The 24631-nt window shown below is 40.9% G+C and overlaps 8 protein-coding genes across 24 annotated transcripts; all 8 read right to left on the reverse strand.

Annotated features, from left to right (window-relative positions):
- Window positions 1-106: 106 nt before the first annotated feature.
- LOC116932581 (ionotropic receptor 93a) lies at window positions 107-3532 on the reverse strand. 5 transcript variants are annotated; one of them, XM_045179621.1, is made up of 12 exons: window positions 3258-3532; window positions 2748-3044; window positions 2413-2531; window positions 2246-2355; window positions 2065-2174; window positions 1890-1974; window positions 1673-1831; window positions 1403-1598; window positions 1129-1346; window positions 933-1055; window positions 691-842; window positions 107-572 (listed from the first exon to the last, which is right to left on the reverse strand). In XM_045179621.1, the coding sequence occupies exons 4-12, from the start codon at window positions 2345-2347 to the stop codon at window positions 257-259; spliced, it is 1461 nt and encodes a 486-aa protein (XP_045035556.1). In that variant the 5' UTR covers window positions 2348-2355; window positions 2413-2531; window positions 2748-3044; window positions 3258-3532; the 3' UTR covers window positions 107-256. The 5 variants fall into 5 exon arrangements, with proteins under 5 accessions (XP_045035556.1, XP_045035557.1, XP_045035555.1 ...); XM_045179622.1 differs by having other exon boundaries at window positions 2748-3055; XM_045179620.1 differs by having other exon boundaries at window positions 2748-3186.
- Window positions 3533-3643: 111 nt separating this feature from the next.
- LOC116932595 (ionotropic receptor 93a) lies at window positions 3644-5954 on the reverse strand. Of its 4 annotated transcripts, none has more exons than XM_032940373.2 (8): window positions 5585-5954; window positions 5410-5519; window positions 5221-5305; window positions 4962-5160; window positions 4689-4906; window positions 4493-4615; window positions 4269-4420; window positions 3644-4153 (listed from the first exon to the last, which is right to left on the reverse strand). In XM_032940373.2, the coding sequence occupies exons 2-8, from the start codon at window positions 5469-5471 to the stop codon at window positions 3838-3840; spliced, it is 1155 nt and encodes a 384-aa protein (XP_032796264.2). In that variant the 5' UTR covers window positions 5472-5519; window positions 5585-5954; the 3' UTR covers window positions 3644-3837. The 4 variants fall into 4 exon arrangements, with proteins under 4 accessions (XP_032796264.2, XP_032796262.2, XP_045035572.1 ...); XM_032940371.2 differs by having other exon boundaries at window positions 5581-5954; XM_045179637.1 differs by having other exon boundaries at window positions 4001-4163; window positions 5581-5954.
- A 151-nt stretch (window positions 5955-6105) lies between these two features.
- Window positions 6106-7963, reverse strand: LOC116932589 (extensin). 6 transcript variants are annotated; one of them, XM_045179636.1, is made up of 4 exons: window positions 7780-7963; window positions 7633-7699; window positions 6464-7488; window positions 6106-6364 (listed from the first exon to the last, which is right to left on the reverse strand). In XM_045179636.1, exons 1-4 carry the CDS (start codon window positions 7795-7797, stop codon window positions 6314-6316), a joined length of 1161 nt encoding a protein of 386 aa, XP_045035571.1. In that variant the 5' UTR covers window positions 7798-7963; the 3' UTR covers window positions 6106-6313. The 6 variants fall into 6 exon arrangements, with proteins under 6 accessions (XP_045035571.1, XP_045035570.1, XP_045035568.1 ...); XM_045179635.1 differs by having other exon boundaries at window positions 6106-6394; window positions 7780-7961; XM_045179633.1 differs by having other exon boundaries at window positions 6106-6394; window positions 6425-7488; window positions 7780-7961.
- A 1153-nt stretch (window positions 7964-9116) lies between these two features.
- On the reverse strand, window positions 9117-11143 carry LOC116932596. The gene is made up of 5 exons (XM_032940375.2): window positions 10931-11143; window positions 10591-10734; window positions 9669-10526; window positions 9498-9603; window positions 9117-9429 (listed from the first exon to the last, which is right to left on the reverse strand). Exons 2-5 carry the CDS (start codon window positions 10660-10662, stop codon window positions 9317-9319), a joined length of 1149 nt encoding a protein of 382 aa, XP_032796266.2. The 5' UTR covers window positions 10663-10734; window positions 10931-11143; the 3' UTR covers window positions 9117-9316.
- Window positions 11144-11266: 123 nt separating this feature from the next.
- LOC116932569 (synaptic vesicle membrane protein VAT-1 homolog-like) lies at window positions 11267-14493 on the reverse strand. Its single transcript, XM_032940338.2, has 13 exons — window positions 14335-14493; window positions 14085-14250; window positions 13768-14020; window positions 13567-13705; window positions 13291-13506; window positions 12927-13226; window positions 12668-12862; window positions 12225-12606; window positions 12067-12162; window positions 11889-12005; window positions 11735-11830; window positions 11557-11664; window positions 11267-11470 (listed from the first exon to the last, which is right to left on the reverse strand). The coding sequence occupies exons 2-13, from the start codon at window positions 14239-14241 to the stop codon at window positions 11457-11459; spliced, it is 2073 nt and encodes a 690-aa protein (XP_032796229.2). The 5' UTR covers window positions 14242-14250; window positions 14335-14493; the 3' UTR covers window positions 11267-11456.
- Window positions 14494-15332: 839 nt separating this feature from the next.
- On the reverse strand, window positions 15333-19231 carry LOC116932578 (extensin). Of its 4 annotated transcripts, none has more exons than XM_032940350.2 (6): window positions 19172-19186; window positions 18937-18997; window positions 17538-18867; window positions 17407-17470; window positions 15804-17176; window positions 15333-15761 (listed from the first exon to the last, which is right to left on the reverse strand). In XM_032940350.2, the coding sequence occupies exons 3-6, from the start codon at window positions 17553-17555 to the stop codon at window positions 15483-15485; spliced, it is 1734 nt and encodes a 577-aa protein (XP_032796241.2). In that variant the 5' UTR covers window positions 17556-18867; window positions 18937-18997; window positions 19172-19186; the 3' UTR covers window positions 15333-15482. The 4 variants fall into 4 exon arrangements, with proteins under 4 accessions (XP_032796241.2, XP_045035554.1, XP_045035552.1 ...); XM_045179619.1 differs by having other exon boundaries at window positions 15333-15662; window positions 15702-17176; XM_045179617.1 differs by having other exon boundaries at window positions 15333-17176; window positions 19172-19231.
- A 386-nt stretch (window positions 19232-19617) lies between these two features.
- LOC116932602 (extensin) lies at window positions 19618-22379 on the reverse strand. Of its 2 annotated transcripts, XM_045179659.1 has the most exons (4): window positions 20994-22379; window positions 20826-20886; window positions 20373-20729; window positions 19618-20330 (listed from the first exon to the last, which is right to left on the reverse strand). In XM_045179659.1, exons 1-4 carry the CDS (start codon window positions 21012-21014, stop codon window positions 19813-19815), a joined length of 957 nt encoding a protein of 318 aa, XP_045035594.1. In that variant the 5' UTR covers window positions 21015-22379; the 3' UTR covers window positions 19618-19812. The 2 variants fall into 2 exon arrangements, with proteins under 2 accessions (XP_045035594.1, XP_032796278.2); XM_032940387.2 differs by having other exon boundaries at window positions 19618-20729; window positions 20994-22378.
- Window positions 22380-22956: 577 nt separating this feature from the next.
- Window positions 22957-24483, reverse strand: LOC116932616 (GTP-binding protein SAR1). Its single transcript, XM_032940407.2, has 6 exons — window positions 24321-24483; window positions 24001-24050; window positions 23817-23936; window positions 23689-23754; window positions 23393-23625; window positions 22957-23325 (listed from the first exon to the last, which is right to left on the reverse strand). Exons 2-6 carry the CDS (start codon window positions 24041-24043, stop codon window positions 23209-23211), a joined length of 579 nt encoding a protein of 192 aa, XP_032796298.1. The 5' UTR covers window positions 24044-24050; window positions 24321-24483; the 3' UTR covers window positions 22957-23208.
- Between the last annotated feature and the right edge of the window lie 148 nt (window positions 24484-24631).

A 24631-nucleotide genomic window follows, 5' to 3' on the forward strand; every position in this document is an offset into this window, starting at 1 on the left:
CAAGAACAACGAGGTGGGAGGGCAAATGAAACAAGAAAACGAAGCAGCAAATTTTTGATTACAATCGGGTACCTTAGTAACTCGTCAGAAGGTGCACTAATAAAGCTAAGGAAAAAATAGTGTATAGCCGCTAAATTCAGAGGATCTGTAGATATGCCGAACCTTACCATAAAAGAAAGAAAATAACTTAAAATCATCAATAAATACTATCGAGGCCAGTTTACTGCTCGCTTCAACTGCGCTTTTTTCAACGGTTTTATTTACCGTTTCCGCCGACGTCTTTGTTCTCCTCCGTCGTAATTTTCTGACTTGACCTTTTTTTGCAATAATTGCTTACTTTAAAATGAACAATTTCGCGAACGAACAAAATGAATGAAATGAGATAGCCGAGAATTAAAAGATCAAATGGTCCAGAGAAATTTTTTAAGGTGATCTTTGTTTCCTTCTTTGACGCTGCTTTACGTTGTTGCCTTTTGAGAGCCTCTTGCAAACAATAAGTTGCATTTTTATATTTCATGAGTTCCCATTCAGTCCAATGATCGATCAATCCAGCTTCGTGCAACTCCATAAATCTGTATCAAATAGAGAGATAAAAATTTACTTTTGAGTTCCATCCTGGAACAATTATTTATCCTATTTCAACAGCCTTTCTTATCTCAACAATAACTTGATATTCATTTGATTCATTACCCCACACTGAAGATCCTGGAGTAGGGAATATTCTTAGGAAGCACCCAAGCCAATGAACCTGGCATAGCTTCGGATTGTCTAGCAATGGCGAGGTGGCATACTCCGGTAGCCTGGTAGTCTTCATTGATGATGTCTATAGCCGTAAACATTGACTGAAAGAAGACAGCACAAAAAGTTAAGTTTCCACGCCAATGTTTGCATATAAATTAAGCTTCGTCGGAACTTTCACAAAAAAGTTATACATTCAGGTAGGCGTAAGATCCCAATTTCACGAGGTCAACGCAATCACCCGTTGTCTTACAGCGGGATTTTGGATTAGCACGCACTTTGTCGCCAGCTTGTTTGTAAAATCCGACTTCGGCAGCCTTCGGACAAATTATTTCAAAATAGTCAATTAAGTTTGGCATGTAATTCAGCTCCGACTGATCTTTAATTTACCGATAGGAAAAGATCTACTCCGTTCCCTTTGTTAACCGCAATATTGACATTTGAATTCCCGACAACATCCAAAGCAGAATCAACCAAAGGCTTTGCGTTTGATCCCAAGATGTAAGAAGTTAATATACTGTTGTAAGCACTAATAAGTACCATTGCACCCAGACACCAAGAGCCAACAACAAAATAGAGAGCCGGCCGTATTATTCGAAAGCTTCCTCCTGTTAAGAGTCATGGTTAGTTTTGGAACAATTAACGTACAATGAAATTAGTTTACCTTGGCTCATAAGAACGCGAAAAATTTGAAATAAAGCTTTGCTTATTTTGGAGTTAGTTTCAGAACAAACTCCTTTTTCTGGTGAACCAGCGATGGTCACACTCTCGTCAGCTGGCTTTTTGAAATTTAAAGGGCGAGAGAAATAGTAAATTGCTACAGCTGTTATAGGCATTATCACAACTAATGCAATCCAAACCTAATTGTAACTGCTCTTTAGGTTTTAAATTTCTTTGGAGAGATGATTGTCAACGTAAAATTTTTGAACATTACTGAAAACTGAAAAGGTAAGAGTGCAGCATCCACATTCTGTAACTCCTGCGGCATGGGAATCATAATAGCGATGGATGTGTAAGCGTATCCTTCTACGAAATCCATAACGGTGTAACGCCCCACCGTCATTCCTATGGCCCCAATAACCAAATCACATTTCTGAAAGGCAATAAATATTATGTTTAACGTCTCTTGCTTAATTTGAATTTTTACTTACGGCCTGTTTCATGTAGTAATACAAGCCTAATAACGCGTTACTTTGTTTTTCTAGACGTGTATCATTAACCTGTAGAATAGAATACCTGCATTCAAATAAAATCAGAAAATTCCGGTCACTTTTTTCATATAGATGATACCAATAATTGCTTTAAAGCACTCGTTAATTGACTTACGTGAAGTTGAATCGCTGCGACAGAGCAGCAAGAGTTTTCACTGCCACGCCCTGCATTTCCACGACGTGTCCGGATGCATTTCTCGTTAGATAGAGATGAACCGGTGAACTCTATGTATACCATTGAATTCAGTTATTGATTTTAATGATTACCTTAAAATTGACTGCAAGCATATAAATACTTGTAATCCAACGACAAAGTTTTTTCCGTTAAGATGGGTGGAACTGCTAATGCAGATTATCTGCACTACGACGAGCAAGCTGCTGAACCCGATTGCATTCATTGCGTTTCCTAATAAAAAAGACAATCGTTTTATTAAAGAACCTTTTGTTTTGATTTGCACTAGACCTTGGAAGGAATAACACGGCTGTCATCCGAGAAGCAATGGTTCTTTCTTGACATGAGACGGCCAACTTATCACTGATGATTTGTGCTGTGATACCTTGGAAACGTTTGGCAAACAAACTCTGCATAAAATGGGAACACAAGTTTTCAGATTAATAAGATATTTTGTAACTGAATTTTTTGTTTGTTTTAGATAGCATTTAAATAAGAAATGGCAAGTTATGGTTCCAAACTCAATCACCAAGGAAACATAAAAAGTAAAGCACTTGTAAATTCAATCCAAAAAATTCATAGATGCTGTTGGATTTGTTTTCCTTTGTTGGTACATTTATACGTACGTCAACTAGGCGTGTATGGGCGTGTCCCACTAAAGTTTTGTGAAAAAATCATGTCCTCTGGAATCGTATTGCTGAAGATATTGAACATCGGATGAGAGACCAACTTGATGTGCATCGAGAAAAGGAACGGACGACTGGCCCTCGTGGACGGGGGCAACCGGTTCAACCGAGATGGACTGTTGATCACAAGAATGATGAGGATGATGTTGAGCTTCGTAAGCCGATTCATGATGATGTTCACGATGAGGAACACGTGTCTCGTTGGTGAAACCGCTTCCACACTGCCTTAATCTACACCTACGTCGGAACTGTGAGTTAAGGCGTCATTTCCATCAGCCACCATTGTTTACATATACAGTATAGTCTTTATAAGAGCAGACAAAGCCAATGCCGTAAGGCTTGTAATGTTCAGGCCATTTCTAGCTTTCTACAAGAGTCACTGCACGATAACAATGTGGGATTTCAACATGGATTTCAACCAGTCTAACTAATTGTCACTCAAGTTATTACCTGTTGTAATTCTCATCGAAGCAAAGTCCTTTTTTGCACAAATTACAAGACGGTACAATCTTAATACACCACCAATGGTTCATCTGTCACTCATGGTAGTGGTTCAATCACTGATACAGAGCATGTAGAGAAACACCCATTTTCGACCAAGACTGTTTCCTATATATTTGTTTTACCCTTGCACAGTTATCTACTTTTGTGATCATTAACCATGCCCGTTGATACATAACTGACCAAAATGCTTGCCGGAACCCTTTCACTGTGACGTAATCGGAAGTAACGCCCAGCAGAGGTAGGGGGTTCAATAAAAACAAATGAAACGCGAAACCTGAGCAAACAAGTTTTGTCCGATTTCGACTGAGAGAAAGTAAAGAAAAAAAGAAAAAAATTTGTCTGAACGTGTATTAATTATTATTTCATAAACAGTTGGTAATAGCCATTGAATTAATCATGTTTGTAGATACATGTAAGTAATGAAATACTCTTCTTAATGAGTTACTCGATGCGTACAGTATCTTGGGGCAAAAGAAAGGTATCAACAAAAACAACAACAAAAAAGCAACGACTTTTTCCCATGGTATTAATTACCATTTCCATTAACGTCTTCATTCTCCTCTGTCGTGACTTTCTGACTTGACCTTTTTAAACAATAATTGCTTACTTTAAAATGAACAATTTCGCGAACGAACAAAACGAAAGAAACGAGGTAGCCGACAATTAAAAGATCAAACGGCCCAGAGAAATTCTTTAAGGTGATTTTTGTTTCCTTCTCGGACGCTGCCTTACGTTGTTGCCTTTTGAGAGCCTCTTGCAAACAGCGAGTTGCATTTCTATATTTCTCAAGTTCCCATGCAATCCAGTGATCCATCATTCCGGCCTCATGCAACTCCATAAATCTGTATCAAACTGTGAACCATGAATTTATCTTTGCTTTCTATCCTTTTTTCATTATCTATCAATTTTCCGAATCAATTTTCTCATCTCGAATAACAGTATGTTCATTTGAGTTACCCCATATTGAAGAGCCTGGTGTAGGGACTATTCTTGGGTAGTGTCCAGGCCAGTGAACCTGGCATTGGATCAAATGTTCTAGCAAGAGCAAGGTGGCATACTCCGGTAGCTTTAAAGTCTTCATCGATGACATTCATGGCCGTGTACATTGTCTATATGAATAGAGAACAGAAATTTTCTCCTAACTTTGTTTGTTTTTGAAATTTTCCGAGTTATCACAATACATGTAGGTAGGCGTAAGAACCAGATTTCACGTGGTTCATGCACTCCACCGTCGTGTCGCAGCGGGATATTGGATTAGAACGCAATTTGTCACCAACTTGCTTGTAGAATCCGACTTCTGCAGCCTTTGGAAAAAAATATTTCAAAATAGTTAATATAATTTGGCGTATGATTCAGCTCATCTTTAATTTGAGTTACCGATAGGACAAGATCTACACCGTTTCCTTTGTTAACCGCAATATTGACTTTTGAATTTTCGATAGCATCAATGGCTGAATCAGCCAGAGGTTTGGCATTTGATCCCAGGATGTAAGAAGTCAGTATACTGTTGTAGACACAAATAAGTACCATCGCACCTAAACACCAAGAGCCCACGATAAAATAAAGAGCCGGGCGTATTGTTTGAAAGCTTCCTCCTGTTTACAAGAATAGTTAATTAAAACAGGTGATGGTACAACGAAGTAAATTTACCTTGGTTCATAAGAACGCGGAAAACGTGAAAGAAAACTTTGCTTATTTTGGAGTTAATTTGTGAACAAACAACTTCTTTTTCTGGGGAACTACCGGTGGTCGGACTTTTGTCAGATGACTTTTTGAAATTTAAAGGGCGAGAGAAATGGTAAATTGCTACGGCTGTTATAGGCATTATCACAACTAACGCGATCCAAACCTAAGGCAGTTAATGTTAGGTTTAATATCGTTCTCTTTTTCAATGTTATTTTGTACTTACGCCCTGTTTCATGTAGTTATGCAAGCCTAATAACGTGTTACTTTGTTTTTCTAGGCGTATATCGTTCACCTGTAGAATCGAGTACCTGCATTCAAATAAAGCCAAAAAGTTTCTAACATTTATTAGAACAAACAACTGCATTGGAAAAACCCTAGAAGTTGTTTCAAAATAACTTCCTTTTCGACTTACGTGAAGTTAAATCGTCGTGAAAGAGTTATAAGAGTATTCACGGCCACGCCCTGCATTTTCATGATATGTCCGGATGCGTTTCTCGTTACATGGAGATGAACCGGTGAACTCTGTGTAAACCGGTGATTGATTTAAATTTAACTTGAAAATTATACGTTATTGTTAACATACCTACAATCCAACGACGATGTGTTTTCCATTAAGATGCGTGGAACTGCTAATTTGCACCAGGACGAGCAAGCTGCTGAACCCGATTGCCTTCATCATGTTTACAGAGCAAGAAAGACAATTTGTTTATAATTGCGCCCGAACTGCTGAGGATAATTAGGTGGCAGTCATCCGAGAAGAAGTGGTTCGTTTTTATCATGAGACGGGCATCTTATCATCGAATTGTTCTGCGATACCTTGGAAACCTTGGAAACAAACTCTGCAAAAAATGTAAAGAAAAGATCAGATTAAAAAGATATTTTAAATGTTTGAATATCTTTCTTGTTTTTTTGTTGGCATTTGAATAAGAAATGCCAATACAAAAATGATATCCTGTTGAATGTGCTCGAGTTTTTCTGTTTCTTCATCATGTACGTCAAGTAGGCGTGGCCGGGGCGTGTCCTCTTACAACTTTTCGTTGAAACTTTGGGACCAGAGCAACTAAAAAATACATGGGGAGCAAAAGAAACCAACGTCGAAAAGGAAACCTAATTTTCTCTGTTGTTGATTTATTCAGTAAAGCTGAAGCAAATATTCGAGTGAACGAATAACAACTGGATTATAACAGTCAAGTTTAAATGGCTTTGCGGGGAAAAAGGCGGAGAATTTCTAATTGAGCGAAGGAAATTAGCAGAACTTTAAAAGCTCGTTTGATGATGATGATGGAAGAGTCAGCCAGCCAACTCAATTCAAATGTTTAGCGGCCATAACGTTGAGTTTGAGGAGGATAAGCTGGTTGTTGTGGAGCCTGTGGAGGATATGCTGACTGTTGTGGAGCCTGTGGAGGATATGCTGACTGTTGTGGAGCCTGTGGAGCTTGAGGAGGATATGCTGGCTGTTGTGGAGCCTGTGGAGCTTGAGGAGGATATGCTGGCTGTTGCGGAGCCTGTGGAGCATAAACAGGAGCTGGAGCAGAATAGGCCGGTGCTTGATAGGAAGGAGTTGGGGCTTGATAGGAAGGAGCTGGGGCTCCGTAAGTCTGTTGAGGAGGTCCGTAGCTGGACTTTGGTTTCTTGCTGGCCTTTGGAGCACCGTATCCGGACTTGGGCCTCTTAGCTTTAGGGGCTTTAGGGGCCTTTGGGGCACCATAACCACCCTTGGGTTTCTTGGCTTTAGGTGCTCCATAAGAATGTTGGGGAGCTTCGTAAGATTGAACTGGTGGGGAGTAAGAAGGAGCTGGTGGGCTGTACTGAGGACCAGCAGGATTGTATTGCGCAGCAGGAGGACTATATTGAGGAGCTGCAGGAGCTGGAGGACTATATTGAGGAGCTGCAGGAGCTGGAGGATTATAGGATTGAGGAGCTGCAGGAGCTGGAGGACTGTAGGATTGTGGGGCTGGTTGGGCTTCATAAGACTGAGGTGCAGGTGGTGAAGATGCTGGTGGAGGTGGAGCAAAAGCAGGAGCTGGAGGGCTATACGCTGGAGCAGGAGGAGCGAAAGAATGTGCTGCTTGGGCTTCATGCGGTTGGGGTCCAGATGGTGCGTATTCAGGAGCATTGAATTCAGCAGCTGGAGGATTAAAGAAAGATTGTTGGGGTGCTAGATGGGCATCAGACGAAGGAGCAGCTTGATGGGCATCGAAGGACGGAACGGATGGCTGGGCGTCGTACGTGGGAGCAGCAGGTTCAACTGAAAACGACTGCTGATCGTAAGACTGTTGAACTGGTTGGGCTTGGTGAGCCGGTTCCTGATGATGTTCGTGATGTTGAGCAGGTTGTGCTTCGTGATGATGTTCGTGCTGCTGGACAGGTAGCGACTGATAAGGTGAAGCAGCACTGCCAAAATTTGTCCCTACATCGGGAGTGTGAATCGGGGCACCGTGTCCGTGATCGTGTCCGTGATCGTGGTGTCCATGATGTCCATGTCCATCAGCTAAAAATTAAGAGAAATTATTTACATACACACTAGTCTCAATAATAGCAAATGGGCCAGTATACCAAATACCACACCATTTCATCATCTAACTGCAAAAATCTTAAACTTACTCCCGTCATCAACTCTATAAATAACACTTACGCGATCTTTTTTCGCGGTTGATTTCAGCTAAATTAGCAGCCACCATAAGACAAAACACGAAAAGTACCTTAAAAACAGAATAGGTTAATCGAATTTAATAATGAAATTCAAGTAAAATTAAAAATTTAAGAGGGAAGCCAAGCTTACAGAGCGACTGGTTGCCATAGTTGCTGTAGCTTGCTCAGCTGCTGGAAGTGAGTATGTCCTGGAACATCGACAACCGACGCTTTATATACCTGAATGTAGCTGTAAACGGTGAGTGCGGATAAAGAAGAGAAAGGAAGAGAAACTTAACATCATAACTGCCAGCATAAACTCCAAGCGAACTACATCACATGTCGGATAATAAGCGGCAAGAAAATACTAAATACACACACACACCATCTGTTCAAAGATTCGTCTCTTTTGTTACGCGGTAGCGCGCGTTAACCGCAAAAGACACTCAGCGGGACCGACTTTATCAACTCCATTCCGCACTTCACTTCTTTCATTTCCTTAATTTCTTCTCATTTTTTGTTTCTCTCCTCTCCTTTTCTCTGTCATATGGAATTACCCGGTTCATTCCAGTTTATTCCATCAGCAGAGAAAATACCTTCTTTTCTCTTTCGCTTGTAGACGGCCCAGCAACGGGCCCTTCTGCCTCTCGAATCGTCTTACTTTCTGTCCCGACATTTTTTTTTCCTCTAATGGTGAGAGTTGCTAGTTTTCTGTTAAATTATATAGACTTTACTGCTGAAAAAATGCCACATCATTGGCTAGAAACACTCCCCTCTGCGTTACTGTCAATCACGTTGGGAAACGTTAAAGCACTGCCAAAAAAGAATTGGGATTAGCACAGTCGGTGTTACATCTTTTTCCAGGGGAATTCCTCGACACATGTGAATTTCCAGCTTTCTCCATGCGTTCAACACATTAGAACAGCTATTTATCGGTTTAAAAAGGATAGGCTGTAAATTGAAAGACTCGTTTGATACAACAAAACAAAAGCACGTACGCATAATTTAAGTTACCAAACGAGGAAATGGTATCCTATCAATGACACGTATTTTACGTATTTAACAAAGTTTCAAGAAAAAGTTTCTTCGTATCCAGTTAACCGTGCACCATATGGTCCCTGATCGAAGTTAACAACGCAGGTAGGTGATAACAAAGCAAGAAAGTTTTTTAATTGTTTACCAAAACATTTGAGTTTCTTTTTCTAGTTACCATATTTGATCCCTAATTAACCGATGCGCACGTGTGGCTCTTCACTACTAGTCCTTTTGTTTTAAAACCACCGCAACCACCAAATCTTCTTCGAATCGTTTCAACTTCTCAAGTAAAATAACAATTCGGCGGGCATTATGTTCGTCACTTTACTCTCTTCCAAGATCCTGTGTTTTTAAATAGAACATTATTAATGAAAATGGCTTAGTAAGTCAGTCGGCCAGTGTCCAACTGTTCATGCATTTTCTAGCACAATCTGGCGGAACAGTTGAGGCCAATCAGTATGAAGCTGTATATTCATTCCCAATTCCAGGCAACCGTAACGACTATGCAAACGGTATGTGCTAAAGGGACAAAGATGAAAGAGAAATATTTGGCAGAACATTCTTTGGTGAGAGAGATAAAATATAATAATAAAATAAATTCTGTTATGTTTAACTACAAGTCCACTAACTGCCATGGGACATGCCCTGAGAGGTTAAGTAACATTAATTTCACCAAAGGTTGCATTTACAGATGGATATTTGCTTAAATCCTTCTGCAGAAGAAGGAAGATTTTAGCATCAAGCAGTACCCATTTTTTCATCAAATCTGTTAAAAAGATTAAAGCCAATGAAACGAGAAATAGTTTGAAACACACAACAACTACCGCTGTATACCTTGAACAGTTTTCTTCAAACCAGCATTTTTGTAACCGCTTTTTAAAAAGGATAGCATAGCTTCTAGACATTGGAGATTAGTGTTGCACGTTTCTAGCAATCCAGTCTGCAATAAAAGATTCAATTTAGCTTTCAAAAATTACTGCACATACATTACATTTGGAACGGTACTTGTATCCACGCGGACTGGGGAGATTTCAATGTCGACGATTTGTCAATGATTTTGTTGTAAGATACTTGTGTCGTGGTGAATTGAGAGGAAGAAGTATGAATAACGTGAAGTATTTCTTCATTTGCATCCGAGAAATCCAAAGGGGGCGTGACATTCGGTGTAGAGTCTTCCGTTACTAATCCGCTCGAATCTGACGTATCCAATTGTTTGCTTACGTCAAATGGCTCAGTGACTGGACTTGGTAGTTCCTCGTAGTCATCTTGTTCTTTAATTTGTAACGTCTCTGGCAAGATGACATCCTTTTCTGTTTGCACATGGCATTCCGGCTGATGAACTGGAACAGATTCAACTTTCGATTGATCTAGTTCTTGCCCGAGTCGGATGACATCCGCTTCCAGCTGAGAAATTCGATTTTCGTAGAAGAGTTTGTCATTCTTTTTCTGTTCCACTAACAACTGGAGTTCCAGATGGGCAGCTTCGAAAGCGATGTCTGACGAAACATTCTGATTTGTCGATTCCGGAAGAGTTTCATTTGTTTCTTCCGTAATAATTGGCAATTCAGTACCAAAATCATTTTTGAGCTTGTCTTCCAGTAAGTTTATGTATTTCGACTGATGGGTGATTTTTAGTTCTCTCGATTTCAATAGGGTGGAAGCCTCGTCTAATTTGCTGACTAAAGATTCCGATTCGCTTTGATATTTGGATTGCAAATCGAGACGAATCTGTTTCAAAGCTGCTGCGCGATCAGACTCGAACAATCTCTTTTCAGACTCAAATTTTTGGGATTCCAAAACCAGATTTCCACGATAATATTCTAAATAATTCCAAACTTCTCTGATGCCTACCAGTTTTTCTGACTGAAAAGGTATTCCAGATTTCACATTCTTGTATTACTGTTTGTTGTACAATATTTAACATTACCTCTATTCCAGAGAGCATGGCGTGCCATTGAAAGGAACTCGATTCCTTCGCGTGATTGGCAGCTTTCTCCATTTTAAAACGAGTGATTTGAAGCAGGCAATCAAGTCAAACTACATCAATCGAAACGGTGACGACTCAATCTGACTAAACAAATGACAGACGGAACGACAATAGGTTCAGCAATGGCGAGACGAAGGTCGTGTTACACTACGCAACTATAACCGAAAAGCAAGGCACTGTAACCACACACCCTTCTTTAACCCTGTTCAAGGCTACACAGATGCCTTTAGACTAGACAACGTTAACAATACGTAGCAGAACTTGATCTTCTTTTACTGACCTGCCAACTCAGTTTTTGACCCCAGAAAAAACACAAAACTTGAAACTGTGTTTTCAAAAGCAGTTGATATAAATAGACATTATATTTGCTCGAAAAATAGTAAAATCACTGCTTCAAACAGAGCTTGTCCCGCCACGGTGAACCGATCGTCTTCAACTGCAAAGAAACAGTTCAGCAAGGACGTCTGTTTGGTAATAACTCCACGTGGAAACTGAGGGCGGAAATGGCGGACAAAAAAATAGCGCTCAAATTATCGTACCCTTCCTTCTACCATTTCTAGGGATCACCAAAGTCCCGAGTTGCCAAACTCTTGAATTAAATTGCATTCGAAACGCCTAATATTCAGCCGTTTATTTCGAATAAGAAACCAATTATAATTAGTCTTTTTTTTCACAGTTTTTAATATCTGAATCTAAATAGGAAGAACTTTTAGAATTTTCGGCGAAAGAAGCTTGAAAATAAGAAAGACAAAGAATAAGGAAAAGCCCGCCAAGATGATGGTTCTCAGCGTTCTGAAGACCTGGCTTCATTCGTTAGTACCTAGGAATTTGCACAAACGTTAAAAGAGCGACTAATTTCATCATCTCAATTGCATTTCAGTTATTAACTTGAAACAGAGTACTCACGTTTCTCCAAAAGACCCTGCTGATATTTGTCTCCTTCCATCATAGCCGATGGAATGTGTTCTTTCAATTCTTTTACTTCCTTCTCGCTCATCGGGACTGACAACGCAACTAAAGAGGATTCAAAATACAACGATGTTTTAACAAGAAATTTAAACAACGATTAAACAAACGAAATTACTTTTCTCTTTGGTTAGGATGGCTTCTCTTCCGGTCTCGGCTGTTGTCGCCATCGGAGCTGATGGCAACTGCTCAGTCGTAGCTCTTACGTTGGTAACTAACGAAAACACAAAACAATGAACTTCCAGGTCAATTCGATGGTAATTTGATCCTACCAGTTGTTGGTGTTACAACTTCAACAGGAGTCGTTTGCTGGAAAACAGGTACAGTCGGAGTGACAGTTTCTTGAGCAGTAACGTTGTAAATTGTTCTTCCGGAAGAAGGATCATAAACTAGAAAGCATTTAAACTAATAATTTTTGAGGCTTAATGTGATCAATTAGAACACCTTTACCGATTGGAGGTTCGCCGGATGCTTCACTAGTTGTGCGGACTTCGTAAGTTTGAGGAACCGTTCGGGCCTCGACGAATTGAGGAACTTGTTGAACAACTTGTGAGCAAAAGAAATTAAGATATTTCATTGTAACAAAGCAATCGTTAAAACAAAATTACTTGCTGGCCGAGTCGGAGCAGGGGGTAGGAATTGCTGTTCTCTATGCAATTGTTTTATCAATTCCTGCTCGTAATATTGTTGTTGTTCTTCCTCAATCTTTCGCTGTTGTTCACGTAGTTTCCTTTCGATTTCCTCCCGTTTTTCACGTTGGGCCCTCTCTTCTTCCTCCTTCACCAATTTCTCATCCCTGACCAATTCATCCGGTTCGGGTAATCCCAACTTGTTGAGGAAAGGTTTCTGATCCCAGTGTCGCTGTTTGACAATCTTCTCAGCCATGGCATAATAATCGGGCTCTTCGTGTCTTTCTTTAATCGTCGTAGGATCCAAAATGATTTTGCCATTTTGTCCGTCTTCTTGCAGACGTTGCAACGCTTCGCCCAACTGCAAAAGAATAAACCATTTACACGAATCAATTTCGGCGTGAATTTTAAAACTTAATTACGTCATCAAATGAGATGACGGAATCCACAACGGGTTTGATCTGCCCGTCTTGCCACATTTTGCAAATCTTGCAAAACACTTTGCGGATGTAAGGACGATCCTTTTGGAAGTAGAGCAAGTTACGCAAATTAAAGCCACAGATGCTCTTGTTCTCCTCGTAGAGCTTTAATGGCGAAATCTTATCTTGTCCCCACCACTGCGAATGCAAATTGTAGAATATTAAAGAATTTTCTACAATGAACTTTAATGACTCCACTTACGGATTTGGCGGCATCAAAGAATCCACGATTGATCACAGCTTGAGTTCCGAAGATGACGTACCTGCCCATGGGTTTCAGCAGATTAAAATCCCGATGGAAATTATCCTCGTACTGACAATCGAGAACGAGATCGACTCCGTGCGGCGAACTGTGACGGATCTCTGAAACGTAATCGCTGTCGTGTCCGATGTAGTGAACAAATTGGTCCGATGTTAGTATTTGTCCTTCTTCCTTTTCGCTGGCAATTTTGAATATGCGAGTGTCTGGAACGGTGCTAGCCATTTGGGTCACCATATTGCCCTGAAATTGATCGTGAATTTGATGAAATCGAACGTTTAATATGAGTTCCGATGATTGACGGTACCAATCCACCGGGAGTCGCGTGCAGAAGGATGGCTTTCTCCGGAGTGAGATTGCCCATCTGGAACAATAAAGAGTGGGCCACTATTCCGTCAACAGTTAAAGATACAGCATCATTGTAGCTCATCTGATCCGGGATTTTGAAACAATGTTCCACGCGACAGACGACATATTCACCCCAACCGCGACGTTCAGGTAGAGCCATAACTCGATCACCCAACTGAAACGTCAAATAAAAATTCAATTACTAAAAGAAAATTGAGAAATTGTAAAAACTTACGTTCAATTCCGTGACGTTCTTGCCGAGTCCAACGATTTCACCAGCGACTTCACTTCCCATGGTGAAAGGCGCTTTCAGCGAACGTACCCAGTTGTCCAGCATTCCGTTACGGGTCATGATATCGTTGAAATTCACTCCGCTTTACATAAAAAATGACAATTTAAAATGCGGAATGAGGTAGTTAACAAGTGCGGATTTTACCAGGAATAGGAGCGGATGAGCACTTCATGTCTCATCGGCAACGGCAGTTGAATTTTGGCGACGTTGATGTTCTTGCCCAGTCCAAAATTCGTTAGTTGAATGCATCGCATCTCAGTGGGTAAACATGGCTGACTCAAAATAGGGGACAAATCTCCTCCATTTTGATTCAAATGCTGTTCGAATCTATTCAAAGCACTTCGTTGCTTACGGTGATGTTCTTCCTCATCACGACGACGAAGTTCTCGTACCTCTTCTACACAAGTATCACACACACGTTATTCACACAATTCATTTAAACGTGTTTACAAAAAACTTACTCTGGATTTCTTGAGCTTCGGTGAGGTTACCTTTGTGCTCACGACCTGCCGGAGGATTCTGGATTAATGTTGGATGTTCACTCACCGTTTGGCTGACGGATTGAGGCTCCAGAGTCCGGTAAGGTCTCGATTGAACTTCATGCTTTTCAGTAAACATCTTGAAATTCTAAAATCAAAACAGTTGAAAAGCACAAATGAAAGGAAGCTATCCAAGACATTCTTTTGAAATTCAATAACAATTAGTGTATACTTATTTAACAGTGGATTGCTGTGTTGTTCTTTGGCTGACCATCAATGATGGAATGTATCTTTTGCGTTTTGGGGCCCTGTTTTTATGAGATCGGAGAAACGTTGATAAGAATAGAAACAATTCTCGGAACGAGTAAGGTCTTCGTTGTTACGGGCTTTAACCGACGTTTGCGACCATTTTCTTCAGTCCTATTCAGATGCAGCCAATAATTATAGATACCGTATTTTCACAAGACGCGTAGTAAACGTTTAAAAATCACTCGATGTTGATCCAGTAGAAGAGTTCTGAGAAAAATGTGACGATGGAACGTTGTCTGTATCCTGAATAGCATCCTTCCAGCGAAAAAACCTTGTAGCAGACTAAGCAACTGACTCATTTTCCCCATCGAGTTTGCATCGGGTAATTCCTTTTTCCATTTCGATATTTCGTCTGCCCTTTTTCTTTAGCGCTGGTAAATACGAAATCTTAGACTGATGTTACGAAGGTTGAATTTCTCGACATAGAAACGAAGAGTTATTTAAAGAGAAAAAAAACAGGTAAAATGAACACAACTTTATCGTCACAAGTCGGAATGAAGAGGTATCAGCTTAACTCAAAATGTTTACTGATAAAGAGAATCAAGTATCACCTGTTAATAGCCTTAGCAAAGATTTCAAATCGAATAACGATCGTTGCTGAAATTCCCAAGGCTTTCGTAGGAATGTTATCTATTTTCGTTTCAACAGTATGAATCGTCGTAAATACTTATGTTTTTACATTCTGAACGGGCAGAATTTAACTCATTTGTGTTGGTTAAAACTTCGCAATAAACTTTGCAGTTGATGCAATTACAACCATCTTCAATTAATCGCACCTGTAAAAGAGCAGGAGCAACAATTAAAAAAAAATAAAACAATTTCTTAACAGGCGGATTCCTGTTTGCATTTGCCATGATCTCCAGGTTCAATTTGATGAATAATAAAGAGCCTAAGAGAATATTTCCAAACAAAATAGGCGAGTAAGCGAGAATAACACTTGTATTGTAACAATAACTAAATTGCTTGAGAAAAGAGGACTACATGAGTGAAGAAAGACAACAAGATGCAAAAATTGCAAAGCTTTCATAACGATTATGAATGTGTAGATCAACCAGCGAACTCACATAACGTTTAGCGACCATAACCCTGTTGTTGGACTCGGGATTGAGGTGGGTAAGCTGATTGCTGAGGAGCTTGTTGTGGGTAAGCTGATTGCTGAGGAGCTTGTTGAGCGTAGCCGGAAGTCGGAGCAGAATAGGATGAGGCTTGATAAGATGGAGGCTGGGACTGGTAGGAAGGAGATGGAGGCTGAGGCTGGGACTGGTAGGAAGGAGATGGAGGCTGGGACTGGGACTGGTAGGAAGGAGATGGAGATTCATAGGATGGAGGCTGGGCTTGGTAGGATGGAGGCTGGGCTTGGTAGGATGGAGGCTGGGCTTGGTAGGATGGAGCTGAAGATTCATAGGATTGTGGAGGAGCTCCGTAACTGGACTTGGGTTTCTTGCTGGCCTTAGGAACTCCGTAACCGAAATGAGGCTTCTTAATCTTAGGCGCTTTAGGGGCTTTTGGAACGCCGTAATGGCCCTTGGGCTTCTTGGCTTTTGGGGCTCCGTAAGATTGTTGTGGGTTTTCGTACGATTCTTGCGGGGTTTCGTACGATTGAACGGAAGGTGAATAAGAAGGTGCTGGTGGGTTGTACTGAGGAGAAGGAGGACTATATTGGGGAGCAGGAGGACCGAAAGAGGATGGTTGGGCTTGGTAGGATTGCGGGGCAGGCGGGGAGATGGATTGAGATTGAGGTTGAGGATTATAGTTGTTTTCTGGGGCGCTAGGCTGTGCGTTAAAGGCTGGAGCAGCAGGCTGTGGATTGTATGCTGGGGTAGGAGGTTGTGAATTGTATGCTGGGGTAGGAGGTTGTGAATTGTATGATGGGGTAGGAGGTTGTGAATTGTATGATGGAGCAGGAGGTTGAGAATTGAATGCTGGGGTAGGAGGTTCCTGATTGTACGCTGGGGGAACAGGCTGCTGATTGTAGGCTGAAGGAGCAGGTTGCTGATTAAATGCTGGGGTAGGAGCCTGCTGATTGTACGCTGGAGGAGCAGGTTGCTGGTTAAATGCTGGGGTAGGAGCCTGCTGATTGTACGCTGAAGGAGCAGGTTGCTGATTAAATGCTGGGGTAGGAGCCTGCTGATTAAATGCTGAAGCAGAAGACTGTGGATTGTATGATGGGGTAGGAAGTTGAGGGTTGAATGCTGGGGCAGGAGATTCAGGGTTGAACGATGGGGTAGGAGGCTGAGAGTTGAATGCTGGAGCTGGAGGCTGTTGATTGAATGCTGGAGCGGGGGGTTGAGAGTTAAATGTTGGGGATTGAGGCTGTTGATTGAATGCTGGAGCGGGAGGTTGAGGGTTAAATGCTGGAGTAGAAGGCTCAGCGTTGAACGCTGAGGCAGGAGGTTGAGGATTGTACACGGGAGTAGGAGGATTGAAAGAAGACGCTGCCTGATGTTGTTGAGGCTGACCAGCCGGTGGGGCGAACGCCTGAGCTTGAGGGTCGAAAGAATGTGCCGCTTGACCTCCATACCCTTGCGAACTTTGTGGTGCATCGAAAGACGGAGCAGTTTGCTGGGCACCAAAAGAAGGTGCAGAAGGCTGGACATCAAACGATGAGGCCATCATTTGGGCAAAATTAGGCATTTGGTCAAAAAACTGATGTGGTTGTATATCGTGAGTCGCTGCTTGCCCACCAAAAGCCGAAGCACCTGGACTAGGAATAGGTGCTCCACCACCTTGTCCATGATTATGATGGTGGTCGTGATGTCCATCCGCTACAAACGAGAGAAAATTAGGCAACCAGAAATCTAAGACAACTGCACTAATTATCCTATTTCACTTAAGCACACCTGTCTACATTCGATTTACTCTCTTTTTCAAAGATAGAATCAAGTACTGGACTACGGTTTGTACTAGCCAATTCACAACTGGAACTGTCAAGAATAGTTCCAAGCTTCAACATCACTTTTAAAACAATTATGCTAAACATCCAAAGGAAACTTACGGGATCTCTTTACTCGATCGAGATTTGCTAGGGCAGTTGCCAATAAAAGGCAAATCACCAGGAACTGAAATAATCCAGAATTAAACGTTAGGATGATAATCGTAGTGAATGTACAAAGACTCGAAGCTTACGGATCGACTAGTTGCCATGTTTGTTTTAACTTGTTCTTGCTGTTGCTGGAAGTGATGTGACTTCTGGAACGCAGACGGCCATTCTTATATACTCAGAAATTCGGCAATGCCACACACGTAGGAGAAAATAAGAGAAACTAAAACATCGTAAATGCCAACGCAAACAAGTTCGGTAACGTACGATCGGAATTAGAAGAACGCAAAAAAAAAAATTCCACACCTGTTCAATCCTCATTTAGACAAAGCCTTTAGTGACCACAAACGTAACACCTTCCTCATTCTATTTGCTTCATTGCATTCTTAATTTCTATCGCTTTTTTGTTGACTCGGGTTTTTTTTTTCTTCTTGCTAATTCTAATCTGGCCCATTTGAATTTCTCTACGAGCGAGAGAAAAGCCTTTTCTCTTGTAACTCATCCACCTGCTAGACACGCCCTGCACCCATATGTTGAAATAATCAACTTAGTAAGGACTTTATTAGAATAACTCTGCTCACAATTGCTGAATAATAGCACATGTTAAGAGTTTTCACGAAAGAAATGTCCGTTCGGACAAACACACGCCGTGTTGGGAAAACGAGGTAGCAAATGTAGAACAGAGGTAAGTGACATGCTTTCTTGTACTGCTATTCAGGATCTTTGGCAAATATTTTCGCATGCTACTTACGTCAGGAACGGGTTACACGTGCGTGTAGAAAAATTTATCTAAATGTACTAGAATTCACACTGTATTACACCGAGTTCGTAGAACAATAAAAGAGCTTCAAAACAGTTAACATTGCTAACAGCAGTAATAACACACTCGTTAACGTATACCATTAGATTTCGGTTGAATGAACTCTAGTAAAAAGTATAAACAATCCCAAGCATTTCATTTTCTCCAGTTACCATATCGAATACCTGAAAGTTAATTGATGGGCCATTGAAAAGTTTAGGACTTGTTTGCACATTCACAAACTAGTTGAGCGTTAGCTAGTTTGGTCAGGTAAACAAATCATGACTAGAAATCCAACCGTTCTTTTGCTAACTACGTAACTCAATTTACCCAATTGAGTCATTACCCGACATGTTTACCGTACAGAATCTCCTCCCCCTTCTTCGTTTCGTTGGGCTACTCTTTTACCTAACACAATCCGGATGTCTTTCTCAATTGCAGACAGATGGACTGCACACGAGCTAAAATGAGGATGAAACCAAAAAAACCCACGAAGATTAAACTACTGCCTCAGGTGAATTACATTACACATGTACTTTAGTTGAGAACTTTCTACAGCACGGTGAGCAATCAGCGTTTCCAGAAGAATAACATTTAACCGATATGTTAGCCACAACCTGGATGGAAAACACAAAAACGTTTTAAATACAGGTCTATTCTACGTAAGCAGCCACTTAAAGTAATACGTGTTCATGTAAGGTATCACTTCTAATGCGATAGAGTTGTTGGGCTATCGTACATGTCCAACTGCAAAGTGAAAGATACAAACATTCAGTGACATTAACGAACATCATTAAATACAATCTACTAATTACAGTTCCAAAATGAAGTGAAAATCAGTCTTACGTTAATTAGAATTATTAAACGACATATATTTGTACCTGTACTATGTCCTAATTCTAAATTAAAAATCAGATGTACCTGTGACCACTTTTAATTGACGTTCCATTGTGATGTCCACTGTCTGTCGAAGCGCGTCACCACAACTGGCGTACAGTGATCACTTTGACCGACGTTTTTATAGCCGGAATTCTTTCGTTCTGCGCCCCACACTTCCTAAATATGATCACCCATCCTCCGGACTTACCTGTGTCCTTGCTTAATATCCGCAGGTGAAATTTTTAGACTCGTGGATCGGAAAATTCGAAAAGAAAGGTCACCTTTGCCTTTTCTCTCTTATGCAAATTGGTTGTACATCAACACCACTGTAAACTCTCACGCTAACGTGTAAATATTAGGTTAAATATTATTGCAGATTGAAAGTAACACGAGAGCGCAGCGGCTGTAAAGTTTGGCTTGCCATAAGTTCACTTCAATTAAGCTTTATTCCGTTTGATTTTGTCTTCATGCAGATAAAGTAAGAGCCGTTTCGGATACTAGTTTTAATATATTTCTGATTGCAACTGTAAAATGCGATAATAAACATTACAATTACTGATGGGAAACCATTGCACTGCAAACAAAATGTGGGTATAACATCACCCGTAAGCACAAGGAAAAAAAGGGCAAATGATTAGAAAAACATGAAAGTGCGTGAATCAGCCAGCGGATTCACGTAATGTTTAATGGCCATAGACTTGGGGAGAGTAGGATTGTTGGGTGTAGACAGGGGAAGGAGCAGAATAGGCTGGGGCTTGATAAGAAGGAGCAGAATAAGCTGGGGCTTGATAAGAAGGAGCAGGGGCTTGGTAATAAGGTGCTGGAGCTGCATACGACTGTTGAGGAGCACCGTAAGCTTTCTTAGGAGCTCCATAGCTGGATTTTGGCTTCTTGCTGGCCTTTGGAGCGCCATAGCCACCCTTAGGTTTCTTAGCTTTTGGGGCACCATAACTACCCTTGGGTTTCTTGGCTTTCGGGGCTCCGTAAGAATGTTGAGGGGCTTCGTACACCTCTTGTGGGGCTTCATACGATTGTTGAGGGACTTCATACGACTGTTGTGGGACTTCGTAAGATTGGCTGTACTGAGGAGTAGGAGGATTGTATTGTGGAGCTGCAGGGCTGTAAGAAGGAGCTGGATACTGAGGGGCAGGTGGGGAGTATTGGGGAGCAGGAGGGCTGTATTCAGGAGCAGGAGGGCTATATGCAGGAGCAGGAGGACTGTATTCAGGAGCAGGAGGGCTATATGCAGGAGCAGGAGGACTGTATGCAGGAGGACTGTATTCAGGAGCAGGAGGGCTGTATGCAGGAGCAGGAGGGCTGTATGCAGGAGCAGGAGGGCTATACTCATAAGCTGGGGAACCGTAGAAAGGAGCTGCTTGACCTTCGTGTTGTGAAGATCCTTGATGGGTATCGTAGGAAGGAACAGATGGTTGAACAGAATAAGACTGTTGATCGTAATACTGTTGTTCTGGTTGCGTATTGTAAGACGAAACAGCTACTGGGTTACCATATCCGGCACCCACATCAGGAGTGTGAATTGGGACGCCACCACCATGTCCGTGATCGTGGTCATGATGCCCGTGATGTCCATGCCCATCGGCTGCAAAAGAAATTAAAGTCAGTTCATGCACAGAACTAGATTTTCAGCGAAATAGATTGTAACTTTTCAAATTAGCAAAAATCACGATATACTTACGTGATCGTCTTTCACGGTCAGCTAGGGCAGTGGCCAACACGAGACATAACAGCAGAAGAACCTTAAACGCAAACAAGAAAATGAATTAAATGAATTACCTTAAACTTAAGTTGATCATGTAGAATTGAACTGTACATTCCTGGTTTATGTTTACGAGTTTTTACTTACAGATTGTCTAGTAGTTCTCATTGTGAGCTCTTGCTGTACACAGCAGGAAGTGATGTGTCTTCTGGAACAGCGACTCCGGTGCTTATATACCCGTCGTTATTGCTCGTCCACATGTTTGCGGTAAAGAAATTTAAATAGAAAGAAAGAGAAATTCAACATATTGGCTGCCACACAAGTATAAGTAGGATACCATCTTGTACTAGACACCGGTCGACGAAAATTTAAAGAAACCATCAGCCATATATACCAGTGCAGATGACCACTAAAACCGGAAAACTGTACCAACATCATCAACTCTGTCCAAAGATAATATTTAAAGTATTTTTTCTTCCAAACAATTTATTTGGTAACTTGGTGTTTTTATTCTTCATTAAGCCAACGAGATCAGCTCCTTGGACGTCGTTTGACGGATGCCCTAGATCGATCTGATGTAACCCGAGCACAGTTCCGTTTCACACAGCTAATGTAATTAAACACACCTTAGTGAGGTCGTAGCCTTTCTGAAAGTGTGGACTGATCTCTAGAGGGTTAGTTAATTCAGGGGCATCAAACATCAGGAGCTCAACTTTTCTCAGTAAACAAATCCACGGGGCATATTAGGGACCTGAACGAGTGGATTGGAGCAGTTTCAGTTTCTCTCATTTTTCATATTTCTCTCTCTAGATATGCAGTACTTTTCTTGAGAAAACCTTGGACGGTTGTTTTTTCAAAAGAATTGTTTGCTTTTTCTTCTCGTTTTGTCTTCCACGCATATATACCTGTTTGCTGCAGCTCATTTGGCTTCCTCGTGATGGCTGTCAGTGGTTGTTGAACTTTGCCAGGAAACGTTTTAACTCTTCTTCTGCTTCGTTACAGTGCAATTGTCAAGCTTTTTAATTCGAAGGAACTATCGAAGATAGTGGATACATCACCCCTCTAGAAGGAATCAAAGTGAATATGTGAGTGAGATCGATCACACCATCACGTTTTCAACTGAAGAATGCAGCATGTACACTGCCAACAATAAGCTTCGATCCAAAGTTTTCACCTGGGAAAAACTATTTGTAAGTCAACATCTGATGCTACTCTAGTCCATTAAGCTAAGTGCAATTAATGAAACATATATAATTGTTCTCTGATATGATCACAATTGATCTTTCAAACGTTGACATGTCACTGCCGAAGAAAAAAAAAAGCAAAACGAGTAAGTTTTTCAGAAGAAACGTCTATGCTGCGAATGAGATAAATGACCTCGATGTCTAAGAAATACAAACTGAACACAATAGAGGATGTTTACTTTCCTCTAAGAATGGAACTCTTCCTTGGAATTCGATTGCAGGATCATGTCATTGAAGTGTAGCTTCCAGTAGATGTTGTTTCACGTTACATCACAGCTTTCTCCGGCTTTCTCTTATCAAACAAACCAAAAATAACTCGTTCCACTGACTTTTAGGGTTAGTTCTGTCTTCATTTACATTAAGTAGATACAAGACATTCTTCCATGTACGACAACTCTACGCTAATTTATTACTTGTATGATTTTTCAGTGTTGCAATAAATAGGCCAACATTAGCTGAATTCGGCCGACGATCGAAACCATTTCGACATATCCTGTCTTTAAAATTTTCTTTTTTAAAATTGATATGTCTTACATAAATCTTTTTCAAGGATTTTACACACCACGGCTATCTTAATGATAACATTGGTTCAATTAGAAAACTGCCCTAGTTGAGAGGATCAAAGTCTGGAGTCAATAAATTGGGAGTTTTCAAACCGAAGGCACAGAAAGATACCACTCGCTTCTGTAATCAACATTTCACTTCACTAGACTGACAAATCGAGCTAAGAACTCGACAACCAATGCGCATTTTCTAACTAAAGAATCATCTCGAATGAGCAAAAAAAAGTTTCATGCAAAATTCAGAATTAGTTGCTAACAAACCACGGGGCCAAAATATACAAAGAGTAATCGCACATGACGGCAAACGACTCAAAAAATATATTGAAATTATCGACAGAAATTACTTTAAGGGACAGAAACCGAGAGCCGATATATTACTTTTGCTGAAGTTATCTCGTTATCTGTTACAAACCGGAAAAAAGGAGCGAGCGCAAGGGGGGAACGAATAGGAATCGTTTTGGATTTGTTTTCTTTTCGGTTAATAATAAAAGATTGGAAGAGGAGGGGGTACGGAAGGTGTGTTTATTCTCCTCCCCGACTCGAACGTTTATATTTTCAGTCAATGTATTGAGCTAGCCAGCGGAAACCTTCGCCGTAGCCTTGACGCTTCAGAACTGAACACATGAACAATTCCAAGGGCCGAGAGGATAACTCAGATCTTGGCGTTTTGCCCTATAAAGGCAAATCAGAATTTATATTATGAGTATTTGAATAAGTTGAGGTGAAAGGGAAATCCTACTTTTCCGGTAGTGTTGTGCAGCTCAAAATAAGAACGCAATTGATCTTCGGAAGCTGCTCCAGACCTGTCGATCTTGTTGCCGAGTATAAGAATAGGACAATGTCCCAATTGCTCATCGGCTAAAAGCGAGCATAGCTCGTTTTTACTTTCTGGAAAACGTTGGGTGTCAAAGGCATCGACGAGAAACACAATTGCATCCACAGCTGGGAAATAATCTTTCCAAACCCGCCGAGCTATTTAAAAAAATCATTAAATATTAAGATATTCCACTGAATATGGTAAATCTTGCTCCCCACCTTGAGTATGGCCACCCAAATCAAATGTGGTGAACCTCATGTTGCCAATCGATAACTCTTCTGACGCTGTTATGCAAGCAAAAAAGTTTACAGCTGCAAAAACAGCAAGATAAATTTGCAAAACTCACTGGGGTGAAGAGTGGGTACATGTTGAGCCATCCTGTCATCCTTCAGCATGTGCAAAAGTGTTGTTTTTCCTGCGTTATCAAGTCCAAGGAAGAGAAGCTTTCCAGACTTTTTCCAGAGGCCTAAAGAAGAAAACAATAAATAAATTTTAATTTTAAAAAATATAAATTTTATATTAGTTCTTACCAAGCATGCCCAGGACTCCTGTTAACCAATCCCACACAAACATTTTGAATCTAGAAATAAATTGACAGCAGGAGCGTTAATTCACTGATGAATGCTAACTTTGACTTGATCTGGTGCTATGCAATAGAGGAAAACTGATACAACTGATGAAACCAGCTTAATATGTATGTCATACGCAAGCGAACGTAAAAGGCGAACGACTTCGAAGCCAGAAAAAGTGATGGGACTAAAAAGGGTTGGCGTTCATCAGCTGTCCTCAATTCGCCAGTTGCTGTACAAACAGAACTTCCGACGATCAAAATGGAGCACTTCACACTCACCTCTGTATTCGAATAAATTGGGGGTCACAGGATTGACTATGAATATCAATCGCAATCCAGTCTGAATTAAGCTCGGTGGTACTCCCCCAACGAATCTCAAGACCTGTATGTGAACGTATGCCTTAAAGCTGACGTCAGCATCAAGACAGAGCCGTTAACTAACTATGCGTTGTTGAGACATCAAATTCATTCCATTGGCTCTTCGAACTTATTTTTTTAAAGTAAATGTGAGAAGTTGAAAATGTTTCAAAGGCTCATTAAAGTTTACTTTACATTTTCGAGCATTAAGCCAACATAATTAATAATTCTGA

The sequence above is a fragment of the Daphnia magna genome, linkage group LG10, assembly GCF_020631705.1.
Source record: "Daphnia magna isolate NIES linkage group LG10, ASM2063170v1.1, whole genome shotgun sequence".
NCBI lineage: Eukaryota > Metazoa > Arthropoda > Branchiopoda > Diplostraca > Daphniidae > Daphnia > Daphnia magna.

What these genes read in the sequence shown, in the direction of transcription:
- LOC116932589 (XM_045179631.1), bottom strand. An exon ending in CAACCGCGAAAAAAGATCGC is followed by an intron (nt 7,489 to 7,632) that starts GTAAGTGTTATT and finishes CTTAATTTTTAG; the next exon opens with CTGATGGACATGGACATCAT.
- LOC116932581 (XM_032940355.2), bottom strand. Translation starts at nt 2,347, where the DNA reads ATGAATGCAATCGGGTTCAGCAGCTTGCTCGTCGTAGTGCAGATAATC. An exon ending in TCTTACCTTTTCAGTTTTCA is followed by an intron (nt 1,599 to 1,672) that starts GTAATGTTCAAA and finishes AGTTACAATTAG; the next exon opens with GTTTGGATTGCATTAGTTGT. An exon ending in TCCAGGATCTTCAGTGTGGG is followed by an intron (nt 573 to 690) that starts GTAATGAATCAA and finishes TATTTGATACAG; the next exon opens with ATTTATGGAGTTGCACGAAG.
- LOC116932578 (XM_045179617.1), bottom strand. An exon ending in CGATCGAGTAAAGAGATCCC is followed by an intron (nt 17,177 to 17,406) that starts GTAAGTTTCCTT and finishes TCTCGTTTGTAG; the next exon opens with CGGATGGACATCACGACCAC.
- LOC116932602 (XM_032940387.2), bottom strand. Translation starts at nt 21,014, where the DNA reads ATGAGAACTACTAGACAATCT. An exon ending in TGAGAACTACTAGACAATCT is followed by an intron (nt 20,887 to 20,993) that starts GTAAGTAAAAAC and finishes TTTGCGTTTAAG; the next exon opens with GTTCTTCTGCTGTTATGTCT. An exon ending in TGACCGTGAAAGACGATCAC is followed by an intron (nt 20,730 to 20,825) that starts GTAAGTATATCG and finishes TTTCTTTTGCAG; the next exon opens with CCGATGGGCATGGACATCAC.
- LOC116932596 (XM_032940375.2), bottom strand. Translation starts at nt 10,662, where the DNA reads ATGGAGAAAGCTGCCAATCACGCGAAGGAATCGAGTTCCTTTCAATGG. An exon ending in CCATGCTCTCTGGAATAGAG is followed by an intron (nt 10,527 to 10,590) that starts GTAATGTTAAAT and finishes ATACCTTTTCAG; the next exon opens with TCAGAAAAACTGGTAGGCAT. An exon ending in CCCAGTCCGCGTGGATACAA is followed by an intron (nt 9,604 to 9,668) that starts GTACCGTTCCAA and finishes CTTTTATTGCAG; the next exon opens with ACTGGATTGCTAGAAACGTG.
- LOC116932616 (XM_032940407.2), bottom strand. Translation starts at nt 24,043, where the DNA reads ATGTTTGTGTGGGATTGGTTAACAGGAGTCCTGGGCATGCTTG. An exon ending in AGGAGTCCTGGGCATGCTTG is followed by an intron (nt 23,937 to 24,000) that starts GTAAGAACTAAT and finishes TTTCTTCTTTAG; the next exon opens with GCCTCTGGAAAAAGTCTGGA. An exon ending in TTTGGGTGGCCATACTCAAG is followed by an intron (nt 23,626 to 23,688) that starts GTGGGGAGCAAG and finishes TTTTTTAAATAG; the next exon opens with CTCGGCGGGTTTGGAAAGAT.
- LOC116932595 (XM_032940373.2), bottom strand. Translation starts at nt 5,471, where the DNA reads ATGAAAATGCAGGGCGTGGCCGTGAATACTCTTATAACTCTTTCACGA. An exon ending in TCACGACGATTTAACTTCAC is followed by an intron (nt 5,306 to 5,409) that starts GTAAGTCGAAAA and finishes ATTTGAATGCAG; the next exon opens with GTACTCGATTCTACAGGTGA. An exon ending in CCGCGTTCTTATGAACCAAG is followed by an intron (nt 4,907 to 4,961) that starts GTAAATTTACTT and finishes TCTTGTAAACAG; the next exon opens with GAGGAAGCTTTCAAACAATA.
- LOC116932569 (XM_032940338.2), bottom strand. Translation starts at nt 14,241, where the DNA reads ATGTTTACTGAAAAGCATGAAGTTCAATCGAGACCTTACCGGACTCTG. An exon ending in TCTTTGATGCCGCCAAATCC is followed by an intron (nt 12,863 to 12,926) that starts GTAAGTGGAGTC and finishes TTGCATTCGCAG; the next exon opens with TGGTGGGGACAAGATAAGAT. An exon ending in TGCTCCGACTCGGCCAGCAA is followed by an intron (nt 12,163 to 12,224) that starts GTAATTTTGTTT and finishes TTTGCTCACAAG; the next exon opens with TTGTTCAACAAGTTCCTCAA.